At 41.8% G+C, this 13,600-nt stretch overlaps 1 protein-coding gene across 1 annotated transcript in view; it reads left to right on the forward strand.

Moving 5' to 3' along the window:
* LOC124788628 overlaps nucleotides 1-13,600 on the forward strand; it is a 495,884-nt gene that overhangs the window by 295,477 nt on the left and 186,807 nt on the right. Inside the window, exon 9 of the mRNA XM_047255898.1 lies at nucleotides 2,224-2,847. Within this exon, the coding sequence (XP_047111854.1) occupies nucleotides 2,224-2,847 (624 nt within the window). The remainder of the gene's footprint in view (nucleotides 1-2,223; nucleotides 2,848-13,600) is intronic.

The following is a 13,600-nucleotide window of genomic DNA, read 5'->3' on the forward strand; positions in this document are numbered from 1 at the left end:
TTGCTCACTGTGAGGCATTTATGTACAAAATAGGAAACAAAACTGTTCTGGATAAAAAGCGATTGGTTTTTTTTTTTTTTGGGTTTCGTTTTATAAACTGAGAAATTTTGAAGGATACAGAATGTAATTCACTAAAGACTTCTATTAACTCAAATGGAAATAAAAGGTAAATTCAGAGAAAACAAAAATAAGTAGGCAAATTAACTATAAAAGAAATGGAATCTATGGCATGTACAGGGTGTTTCAAAAATGACCGGTATATTTGAAACGGCAATAAAAACTAAACGAGCAGCGATAGAAATACACCGTTTGTTGCAATATGCTTGGGACAACAGTACATTTTCAGGCGGACAAACTTTCGAAATTACAGTAGTTACACAATTTTCAACAGCAGATGGCGCTGCAAGTGATGTGAAAGATATAGAAGACAACGCAGTCTGTGGGTGCGCCATTCTGTACGTCGTCTTTCTGCTGTAAGCGTGTACTGTTCACAACGTGCAAGTGTGCTGTAGACAACATGGTTTATTCCTTAGAACAGAGGATTTTTCTGGTGTTGGAATTCCACCGCCTAGAACACAGTGTTGTTGCAACAAGACGAAGTTTTCAACGGAGGTTTAATGTAACCAAAGGACCGAAAAGCGATACAATAAAGGATCTGTTTGAAAACTTTCAACGGACTGGGAACGTGATGGATGAACGTGCTGGAAAGGTAGGGCGACCGCGTACGGCAACCACAGAGGGCAATGCGCAGCTAGTGCAACAGGTGATCCAACAGCGGCCTCAGGTTTCCGTTCGCCGTGTTGCAGCTGCGGTCCAAATGACGCCAACATCCACGTATCGTCTCATGCGCCAGAGTTTACACCTCTATCCATACAAAATTCAAACGCGGCAACCCCTCAGCGCCGCTACCATTGCTGCACGAGAGACATTCGCTAATGATATAGTGCACAGGATTGATGACGGCGATATGCATGTGGGCAGCATTTGGTTTACTGACGAAGCTTATTTTTACCTGGACGGCTTCGTCAATAAACAGAACTGGCGCATTTGGGGAACCGAAAAGCCCCATGTTGCAGTCCCATCGTCCCTGCATCCTCAAAAAGTACTGGTCTGGGCCGCCATTTCTTCCAAAGGAATCATTGGCCCATTTTTCAGATCCGAAACGATTACTGCATCACGCTATCTGGACATTCTTCGTGAATTTGTGGCGGTACAAACTGCCTTAGACGACACTGCGAACACCTCGTGGTTTATGCAAGATGGTGCCTGGCCACATCGCACGGCCGACGTCTTTAATTTCCTGAATGAATATTTCGATGATCATGTGATTACTTTGGGCTATCCGAAACATACAGGAGGCGGCGTGGATTGGCCTCCCTATTCGCCAGACATGAACCCCTGTGACTTCTTTCTGTGGGGACACCTGAAAGACCAGGTGTACCGCCAGAATCCAGAAACAATTGAACAGCTGAAGCAGTACATCTCATCTGCATGTGAAGCCATTCCGCCAGACACGTTGTCAAAGGTTTCGGGTAATTTCATTCAGAGACTACGCCATATTATTGCTACGCATGGTGGATATGTGGAAAATATCGTACTATAGAGTTTCCCAGACTGCAGCGCCATCTGTTGTTGAAAATTGTAACTACTGTAATTTCGAAAGTTTGTCTGCCTGAAAATTTACTGTTGTCCCAAGCATATTGCAACAAACGGTGTATTTCTATCGCTGCTCGTTTAGTTTTTATTGCCGTTTCAAATATACCGGTCATTTTTGAAACACCCTGTATTATGTGAGATGTTAAACTAAATTATAGTAAGTTTGAACATACAGTAGAAACACTGTAGATTTTGCAAGCATTGGATGTCAATCTTTTTACTATTTTTGAAAATTCAAAAGAAGATTTATCACTTTATGACTAGTTTCTGAAGGAAAAGTTAAAACAGAAGGAAGCTGGAAATTTATCCTCTGGATGATGAGCAGTTGTAGTTCGCAACTCCTATTAATGCAAAATGAATTATTTTCACTTTCCCATACTTCAATCACTGTCTGTTCGTTATATAAGGCATTTTTTTGACAATACAAATTTATGAGGCTAGTAAGAAATTACATGCTTTATTTGATAGCAGGTGATTACTAAAAATGGTTTGGATATAAAAGAGCTCGGGGAATCACACCCAGAGTGTTATGTGCTATTTCCTGATCTATTGTTTTATGCTGTGCAGAGCAAAGACGACGATACAGAGCCGTCGGAGGAAGTGGAAGAACAAGTGAAGGCACCAGAAATTAAGAAAGCAGCAGAGGGGCAGACGCCGGAAGATGAGGTGGACGAAGGCGTAGGCGAAGAAGGCGACAATGGAGATGACGAAAGTGGTAGTGGGGGCAGAGACAGCGCACAGGCGGAACAGGAGGAGGAGCAGCAGAAGGGAGAGATTGAAAAGGAAGCGGCCGAGGAGAGCTCTGGCATAGGAGAGGGGGAACTGGCAACCGAACCGGAAAGCAGTCCGGATGAAACTGTGGGAATGGAGAATGGAGAAGAGGGAGAGAAAGGAGAAGAGAATGAGGGACCGAATACGGTTAGTAACGAGGAAAAAGGGGGCGACGGTGTCGACGAAGAGACTGGAGAAGGCACAGACAGAGATGCAGGCAACGAGGACAACAGGGATGAGACGGAAACGGAAGAGGACGGGCAGAAGAGAGAGGAGATGGAGAGGGAGGCGGCGGAGAGGGAGGAGGCGGAAAGGGAGGAGAAGGAACGGCAAGAGGCGGAGCGGCAGATGCAGCTGGAGCGAGAACGCGAACTGGAGAGGGCCCTGGAAGAGCGCAGCAGGCGGCGGCGCAGCCAAGAGGTACGTGCCCATACCACGTTCTCCTGTTATGGCATGCCGCTGTGCTAGAGTCTTGGCTTGCATGTCAGTGTGCGAGCATGTTGGCCGTCGCGCAGCGCTGCATGCCGCACATTCCAGCATCGTGACACGACTTGAAGAGGACGCTCTCTGCTTTCTGAATACGGGAAGTCGACATAGAAGAAGCTGTACTTCGTCATTCTGTTGTACCCCCATCTGCACATCTATCTCATGTACGGGTAGGAGTGGGAGAATACACTGAGATTAGTAGAAAACAGGAATACGTATAAGAATATGAGCTATTTGGTCGATTTGGACGTCGTCGATTGTTTTGTCTATTACATGCCACTTCCTGGCCTTCTGCAACTTAAGATGTGTAGATGCAAAGTTAGTGTATGACAACGAACATGTAATAGTCACACTGAGCAGTTAATTCCGTAATGGTGAATTTCTTTAGGCCCCACAGCTGTGAAGTCTAATGTTTAACCATTTAAATGTGACAATAACGATTATACTTGGTGTTGCGATCACTAGGTCACAAACATCTAGGAGTGATACATAACTTCTTGTGGAGCTTCTTTTATTAGAGAAAAAGTTATCTGGCGACGCTAAGTTTCTTTTATAATTAATTATGCTGCTGAGAGGCGGCAGCGTGTAGGCACTCTGTGCTGTTCGTTTGCAATGTGTATTGCCTATAAACCAGTTATACGCTCTGCGTGAAAGGTGGTATGCCGAACTTCTAAAATATCTTTCTCCGCTTACAGACACTCATTCTTATAGTTTTCTTGTTGAAAATCACTCTGTCAGTTTACTGGGATAAGTAACACACAGATGCAACGTAACTGGTTAGTAGGCTATGCAAACTCGGTGAAATCTCGTCGTCCCATGGTCAATGGGAAAAATGGAAGAAAAAAATTCAATAAAATGACGACTACCGTCGCTGGTAAGCCAGCGAAGATTTTGTCACTAACAAAAGTTATTCCCCATCACCTGTGAGCTACCATCCCTACATGTTTATCATAACACGCTATATACACAAATAAATGGATTAATTAATTGTGACACCTCCAGCAATATTTTGTAGACTACATTACAATCGTTTTATTTGAATAGAATATTCTGTTTTGACCACGCCTATTTCGTAGCTCCTCATTTTCTCACCTGGAACATCTCTAATACCTCGATTCCCACCTTTTTTGGTTTTCCTACTGTCTATGATTCACTTCCATACAACGCTGTACTCCAAACGTACCGGGTGATCAAAAAGTTAGTATAAATTTGAAAACTTAATAAACCACGGAATAATGTAGATAGAGAGGTAAAAATTGACACACATGCTTGGAATGACATGGGGTTTTATTAGAACCGAAAAAACACCCCATATTGCTAGACGCGTGAAAGATCTCTTGCGCGCGTCGTTTGGTGATGATCATGTGCTCAGCCGCCACTTTCGTCATGCTTGGCCTCCCAGGTCCCCAGATCTCAGTCCGTGGGATTATTGGCTTTGGGGTTAGCTGAAGTCGCAAGTGTATCGTGATCGACCGACATCTCTAGGGATGCTGAAAGACAACATCTGACGCCAATGCCTCACCATAACTCCGGACATGCTTTACAGTGCTGTTCACAACATTATTCCTCGACTACAGCTATTGTTGAGGACTGATGGTGGACATATTGAGCATTTCCTGTAAAGAACATCATCTTTGCTTTGTCTTACTTTGTTATGCTAATTATTGCTATTCTGATCAGATGAAGCGCCAGCTATTGTTGAGGACTGATGGTGGACATATTGAGCATTTCCTGTAAAGAACATCATCTTCGCTTTGTCTTACTTTGTTATGCTAATTATTGCTATTCTGATCAGATGAAGCGCCATCTGTCGGATATTTTTTGAACGTTTGTATTTTTTTGGTTCTAATGAAACCCCATGTCATTCCAAGCATGTGTGTCTATTTGTACCTCTCTATCTACATTATTCCGTGATTTATTCAGTTTTCAAATTTATACTGACTTTTTGATCACCCGGTTCATTCTCAGAAACTTCTTCCACAATCAAGACGTGTGTCTAATACTAGTAGACTTCTTTTGCCTGTTCTTGTTTGCGTCTTATATAATCCAGCCGTCATCTATCGTGCGTAAATTTGCCTCACATCATCTACATCGGGTTCCAAAATGAATGTCTTGAGCGGTCTCTGAGTTTGAGCTGAAGTACCTTACATCGGTTCAAACAGCCAAGTCTCTCTTATGAAGCATCACACAGAAGTGCCTCATCTTGAGAGAACCTCTACTTTATCATTAGCATATAAACAGCCATTTGACTTACTCCCTACAAATACGCGTGGGACGCAACCTCTCACATATCAGCGAGGACAGAGGAGAATGTGCATGGAGGAGAACACAGATTCTGACCGGTGGCTAAACTCATACCATGGGATATCTCAGCCAATAATATTTTATGACATTTACATTCATATTTTTAAATTAGAGCTTAGGGCCCCTCCTACGCACTGGCACTAGGCAGCTACAGGCCTCCTCTTGGCTGAGACAATACAACCGTTTTCGATGGTTATGTAATAATCTGGTTTTCACACTGACACAGAGGGTGGATTTTAAGAGAGTGTTGCCTCTTAATTTCGTCTCAAGTCCTTCGGCAGACATTTTTCAAGAATTTTTTCTCATATTTCACCATCACATGTCGCTGGCAGTCTCAAATATTCACCCTTAATTGCTGATGGCGGAGAGTGAATCTTTGAGTATCCAAATCACTAATGCTGGCAAAACATCATAAAAGTAATTATACAAACGCCGGCAGGACATCCCGTGACAAAAAACGAACAGGCAATACATCAATAAGTGGAGACGAAAGCCAGGACGATTTTGAACGTTTTATTATTTTAAATTTTTTTATTGAAAAAAAAAACTGGGACAAATGTGTATCATTTTTCGACATTGTGTACATATCGTGCATTACACTTGTTTCAGCGCGTAGAAAGTGCATGTATCCCTCCGGAAAAAGAAATTATTTTCAGCGTGTGCGCAGCCACTCATGCATTTTCTGGTGCACCTCTTCATAGGAACGAGTTGCTTTCCTCCATTTCCCTCTTGGGTGGTCCAGACACGTATCAATCTCCCGGTGCAAGGACTGGTGAGTTGGCGGATGTAGTGAGTACACACTGCAGATCATCGATGGTCGCAAGCGTTGCACGGGTTGTATGAGACCAAGCATTATAATGCTGCAAAATGACACCTGTAGTCAGAAGGCAAGTCAGTTAGATCTTGTTGCAGGCCGAAGCTGGTTTTTTAACATGTTGGAATATGACCCACTTGGGATTCCCACCTCCGCCTAGGACTCCAAGATAACGCCTCATTCCTCCCCAAAAGAGATTCAGCAAAACCTTTCCCGCAGATGATTGCGTCCAGAAATCCTTGGGTTTTGGTTCGGGTTGGTGGTTATGTACCAAGATTTCGTCTCCTGTAACGATTCTCGCGAAGAAACCATAACCTTCTCCTTTAAAGCACTGCAAAAGTTCTTCGCAAAAGTCAATGCGTCGCTCTTTCAGTGAGTTGCCGTTTCACTCATCTTACAGACACTTTCCGAAACTTGAGCTCTTCATGAATGATGTGATATGCTGAGCCGTGACTGATATCCACATCTGCGGCTAGTTCATCCAACGTCAGTCAGCGATCTTCCCATCACAGTAGTTTCAACTGCTGCAGTAGACTCCGGTGTCATAGTGCGGTGTGCCTGACCCGCGCAACTCCATTTCCGAGCTTTTTACTCCATTCATCAACTTTCTGCAGAGATACACACGCATCACCGTACTGGGCCTTCATTCCCCAATGGATATCAATAGTGTTGGTACCTTCACTGCTCAGAAAACGTGTGGCAGAACGCTGTTGTTCCTTGGTACATGCCGCAAGCGGAGAAAACTTTTTGATCTAGTATAGTGGCCGCGTTTCGCTTGTATGTAGACATATTAGGGCATTTTTTGCATCGTTGGTCTCAGTATTGTCAACTTACAGAACAATAGCGTGAAATGTCTATTTTTAATTACACTTTTAAGGTTTCCATTTGACTCAGCCTCTTATTAGTGAGCACATAGGGAGGTATTAAATAGCATATTAATGTGAACATGTGAAGATGACTCCATAGTAATTGAAACTGGACATATTGTTCAAACAATTGTGCCATTGGAACTTTTATTTCGTTTTCCTTTTCATTCGTTTCGTTTAAGGCTCATTGCACCATCCACAATATTAAATTAGTGTACACAAATGACAAACAAGGAAAGAAGCATATGAATTAAAAGCTCCCTCTTACAGAGACTAATGAAATGGCAAATACTATTGACACCTGAGCTCAGAGTTGAAAAACCAAGGATGGCGTACAGTATGCTACGGTATTGTCGAATAACATGTACTTTTGCGTTACGATTTTGGTACGTTAACATAGACTATTCTTTCTTTGCTTTGCACTATAAAAATCAGAGGTTATTCAGTAGGAAGTGTTTGTTCATGTTTGTCGTCAATTGGCCTGTGTGTTCGTTGCCTGTTACACCTACATCCACTCTAGCTGAATCAATCTGTGTATCTTCTTCGTTCTGTTAACGCTTCCCAGCATGCCATGTACAAAGAGTTCACAGTTCTGCCTTCCGTTTCCTACGTAAGAGACTCTAGAGTACGCATCGAGTCCATATATTACTATAACTCTATCTACTTGTAAATCAGTTGTATAAAGAATAGCCCGGAGAATAACAAAAAGTCCGACAGGTAATACCGATTCTTCTTTAGATAACAAGAACGATTGCCCCCATTCATATTTTTTCATCAAATAAACCAAACCCTGCAGACGCGTAATGCATATTGGAATCCCCTTCGAAAATGTTTACCTGAGTGGAAATTTATGACAGGGCAGTAATTGTCCATCGTACAATGTCTCATAAATTTTTGAAGGTGTATAGATAGTTTGCCATAGTCCTTCGCAAAACTCATAACGTTGTGCAGTCGAATGCACCAGAATTTGACTATAATAACACATCAGTAATAATTGTTTGGGTTTCTTCGCCCAATATGAATCAACCTTCATCAGATTTAGTAATGACAGTAGTTTCGTTTACTTAACATGTGTGCTGTCACCATAGCGGAGGCAGCCAGTGCACGTCTATGGGTTGGTGCTCGATCTGGAGGCAGCTGATTCGACTCTTGGTGTTGGCGGATATTTCCACTGCCAATCCGTCAACAGGAGAAGTGAGAGTTGCCCATCATCGAACTGTAAGCCTAACTTCTCCACAATGTCTCGTGGAGCGAGGGCAAGAAATGTGATACTGTCGATGACCTACATAAAAGATAGATACATTAATTAATACTGAAGATATTCAGCCCAGTTGGCAATCGTGTGATTATTGCCAGAACATGTTTCACGACAAAATTATCCCATTTTCAAGTGCTTACAAATGTTTATGCTGTTAGGCCTCGTCACACCTTAAAAACAAGCTGCACACGTACATTGTCAACTCAAACCATGAAACCTGACACAGTTTGCAAAGGCACCTCGGGAGCAGTGAATGCACCGGCTTGTGATGTGTCAAGTTTTATGGTTTGAGTTGACCATGCACGTGTGCAGATTTTTTTAAGGTGTGACGAGGTCCAACGAGATAAAAAAAATTTAAGCCCTTGAAAATGGGATAATGTTGTCCCAAAACATGTTGTGGCAATAACCACAATATTGTTTGAATAACAGTTGTATGATGACATCAGATACGTTAATCGCGACAGCGTCCCTAATTACTCGAAGAGTATGCTACGTGCTGTCGATTAGTTTCGCCCTCTACCTTTCCTTCATTTCCTTAATCGTCTATACCAACAAAAAAATAATACGCTCCAGGGATCAGTTTTATTCTTTTCAACTAGACACAAGTACTCATTAGGCTGAGAGAAGGGGCTCTGCTGTACCTCAGAAATCGAGTAAGGGTTACTAAAATCTTAGCGATAGGCTCTCACTCAGTGACGAAAGTCGCAGAAGTTTCTCTGCTATTGCTGTACTTACATTCTGAATACTATTTGAGCTACTCTTCGGAACTTGCGATATCGCTGCCCGTATACGAATCAGTAATTATATACTTAATTTATGAGCTTCACATCCATTCCTCTCTCTGTTCTTAAATAGTTGCTGACTCAAATAATTTCCGACATTTCCTTTCAGTTCGATACCTAAACAGCAGAGTATTTATGTTTCACTTATAATGTGTGTAACTGCTTTCAAAGAGAATTCATGAAGCTATCACGAAATATTTTAATTTTGTTCCTGAGTGAGTTATATTCAGCTTAGTTGCCACTATAATCAAGAAACAATAAGTCACTATACGAACATACTAAACAAACCAACAGCGTCAAGAGTTATTTCTCTGGGAGTAAACCAATCTAATATAAGAATCTCATTCTAATGTGCAACAAAATCCGTTTTTCTTTACTTCGAAGAATGAGGGGTGATATTACAGTATGGTGTCTTAAATAGGGCTATATTCGGATTACCTCACTGAAGCTAAATGTAATCGACCCAGTATATTGCTGTGTCAACAGCTGCGTGTTCCTGACTGGAAATAGCATTTTCCTTTTTGTGTACCAAATTTCCTTTTTCTTCGCTCGCCTCAAAGCAACTCTACTTACATCATACCAACCCCTACTCGAAGAAAAGTTATCTGCTCTACTCAATTACTTTTTGATTTCATAAAACTGGATCAGACTTCTCAATTTTAAGTCAGTTGTCGTTAGTTTCAATTTTCTTTCGTTTATACTAACTCCGCTTTCCTGAAGAAAATTTCTCTTTTTCTGTTTCGATGAAAATGAATATAAAATTAAATGGCTGAACCTGTGAATCTCTGGCACTATGAGTCTGTTCAGGAACGCTGTTACTTCCTGCGATGTGGTTCTAGAGAATTTTTCCGTCTCTTACAAGGCACACGAGGTGTGTCAGAAAAGTAATGAGACTGATTTTTTATCTATCCAAGGTTTTTTTTTTTTTGTCAAACAACAATATTGTATCCTTCACAGTAGTTCTCTTAGGCAGCTATAAACCGGCGGAGTTATTGTTTCCACTCTTCAGCAGCACTGAAAGGCTTAAACTGATATGGCTTTTAATATGTCAAATTCTTTTGAATGTTCTCCAGAGTCCCAAAATGACGTTCTTTTAAGACATTTTTCAATTTCGGAGGAAAAGAAGAAAATCACAAGGACTCAGATTGACTGAGTACGGGGGTTGTGGAGCAAAAGGAATGCCTTTTGAGGTAAAAAATTCCGTGATCTAAGTGGCCATGTGATTTGGGGACGTTGTCATGATGCAGCTTCCACTTGTCTCTAATGTGTGGTCACGCTCGATTCAACGTCAAAAAAAAAAAAAAAAAAAAAAAAAAAAAAAAGAAAGAAAGAAAGCAGCGTTTTGATCTTTGATTTGCACGTTGGAGCCTTTTTCAGTCAACATGTTGTCAGTCTTCCAAAAATTATTTGTGTCAGCGAAAAACTTGTGCTCTGGAGAAGGAATGTTCCCCTAGGCTGTTTCAACTTTTCGAAGTCACACTCTCGGGTTCCCCAAGTGTAACACAGAATTTGATTCCATAACTTTACTCTAAATTCCTCTAATTTTCGTAACACACGACAAAAACTCAACTTCGCTGATGGAACTCTCACAAATCACATGATGGCTGTACGGAGCTGAAAGGGAAGGGAGGAACACACCGGTCTACACAATTAGAACCACACAGCGTTTCCGTATCGCTCACTATGTTGTCAGTCTCATTACTTTTCTCACACACCTCGTATATAGCAGATACAAACTTTAAGGCGACTATTTTCTGATCGATGATATTCAGCTGAGTTGAGGCCGCTACGGAATGTCTACGCTCGTTGTCAACCTAGCTTCATAACAATATTGTGCACCATAGCAAGAAATTAAACATTGTGAAAATAGTGTTGACAGGTGTCTGGTATGGTTCAAATGTCTCTGAGCACTTATGGGACTTCCATCTGAGGTCATCAGTCCCCTAGAACTTAGAACTACTTAAACCTAACTAACCTAAGGACATCACACACATCCATGTCCGAGGCAGGATTCGAACTTGCGACCGTTGCGGTAGCGCGGTTCCAGACTGAAGCGCCTAGAACCGCTCGGCCACTCCGGCCGGCTCTGGTATGGTGCATAGTGGATATTATAATTATTATATTTATTATTATTATTATTATTCATAAAAATGAGTAAAGTGGCTGTATAGGCCCTGCCCCCGAGTCGCCATCAACTTTTGTGTCACTTTCGCGATAAGCTATCAGTTGGCTGCCCTGGGAGAAGGAGACGAGGTTTGCTACCCGTTAGCTTTGGAGACCTTCGTGTTGGCTGGAAGTCGGAATCGGATGAGGATTATGGCTTCTCAGTTAATCAAACACGTTCTTTGCAAATTCCTATTTAATCGCAAAATGGACAGTTTCGGCCGTGGGCAAGACAGTAGAAAGGCACGAACAGAACGGAGAATAACTATACTTTACTGTACTGTATTGTCAATTCATCGTCCAAACTGTTATTATGTGCTTTTTACAAGTATTCTTGAACTTCCCAGCATACTGCAAAGAGAGCCGCCGCGCTACAATACTGTTGCTTCGTCGGTGGCGGTCGGCCTTTCCCCACCTGGAAAACTCCCGCGACTAGCTTCTGTCGATTTCTACAGCGTATTGTTCGTACCTCCGTTCTGCGTTCTCACAAGCCGAAGTTCTGAACTATTCTCCTTGTGGTACACGAATTTTGTTAGCTTTGAGAATCTCTGGACTTCAAAAAAGCACAAGGGAAACCTCCTAACATATAATTAGCAAGTTTTGCGTAATTCTAATTTTTCTTATTAGTTTTTGCATTCACAAGGCAGTAGGACCTTTTAACTTGTTTGGAATGTGCTTTTATCGCATGCGTAAAACACAGATGGGAATTCGCGAATATTAGGTAGCTTGTCGTTTTTCTACTTCTTCAACTTCTTCTTTGAACAATTATTTCTTTCCTAGATCTGACTACCATATCTACGTACTCGTATAATATGGAGATAAATCTACGAAGTATCGTAAGTACGAGGCCTGTTCAGAAAGTAAGCTCCGATTGATTGCCAAATTGAAACCACAGTGAACATCAGAAATGTTTTACTTGTAACAATTAGCTACACCTTTCAGCTACTTCTCTACGAGTCGCCGTTCTGACTTACACTTTTGTCATAGCGTTGTACCAACTTTTCAATAGCCTCATCATAGAAGGCAGCCGCCAGTGCTTTCCGCCAATTCTCCACGCTGGCCTACACCTCGTTGTCTGTGTCAAAATGTTGTCTTCAAAGACAGCGGTTCATGTGACCAGAGATGAAACTCAGGGGGAGACAATTGCAGACTGTATTGTGGGTAATCTAACATTTCCATTTGAAAACGATGCAGGAGCATCTTCATTGCCCCTGCAGAATGCGGCTGAGAATTGTCGTGAAGACGAAACAGCACGACAGTTATGTAATGTTAGCTGCATAGCTTCAGGCGAAATTTCTCACCAGGCCCTCGTACTTGGCGGCAGACACTATTTTCTAGACATCTTTACGCACTCACTGCGAGCTCAGAAATGAGAAGAGCGACGTGATGCTAACTGGGGTTATACTAGAGACACTACCCAACACATCTGTGCAAAGCTTTATCGGATTTTCATAGTCGTTTCCATTTCGCGACCGATCGGAGCTTACTTTCTGAACGCCCCTCGTAGAAACAGAAGATACGTCTCTTTCAGTCCATCGATAATAGAAGAAGTTAGAAGAGGGAAACTTCGGATATGATACCAATAAATAGCCCATGTCATACATTAGTAGGATTTCATGATAAAGAACAAATGTGAATAAAACTGAAACTGAATAGAGTTTATCAATATTGAAACTGAAAAGAAAATGGCGTCCCTTTCCTATTCGAATCAGCAATGTCCATAGTTAACAGAGTATTAGTTGACAAGGCAACGATTCGGAAACCAACAGAATGAATACTGTACACACGTAAACGAAAGAGGTAATTATTTAAATTTTTTGTGGTAAGTTCCTATGGGACCAAACTGCTGAGATCATCGGTCCGTAGGTTTACACACTACTTAATCTAAGTTTAACTAACTTGCGCTAAGGACAACACACACACACACCCATGCCCGAGGGAGGACTCGATCCTCCGACGAGGGGGAAGCCGCGCGAACCTTGGCAAGGCGCCCAGGACCACGCGGCAACCCCGCTCGGCGTAATTATTTAACAGAATAATTTAAGTAAACAGCAAAGCGAAAAAGAATATCCCAAATGGAACAACGCTGTTACTAAGGAGGAGCCGGGAATTGAAGAAAACAATAATAGGAAAACGATGTAATATACTGAACTGAACGAAAAGTATACGTAAATTTCTTCGACAGGATATGAGAAGATACAATGAATTTTTGATGAGAGAAACAACAGAAAAAAATGAATATTTGATGGCACAAACAACTGAAAACAATTAGAGCATGAAGAAAACAAACAAAAATTTACAGCGGCTACACATCAGATTCGCCAGATAAGATGGTACATGGCACAGTAATTAAAACAGGATGCTGATTAATAATACAGGCCGGCGCTAATAACAACATTGACTTTAAGTAGTGCCCGATGAGTTACATAAACCCATTCAAAGTATAAAGAAAGGAGTGTCACCTAAAGATAATGGTGTTTCATTAAAATGGTGAAACGTA

This window comes from Schistocerca piceifrons, chromosome 3 (genome assembly GCF_021461385.2).
Source record: "Schistocerca piceifrons isolate TAMUIC-IGC-003096 chromosome 3, iqSchPice1.1, whole genome shotgun sequence".
NCBI classification, from domain to species: domain Eukaryota; kingdom Metazoa; phylum Arthropoda; class Insecta; order Orthoptera; family Acrididae; genus Schistocerca; species Schistocerca piceifrons.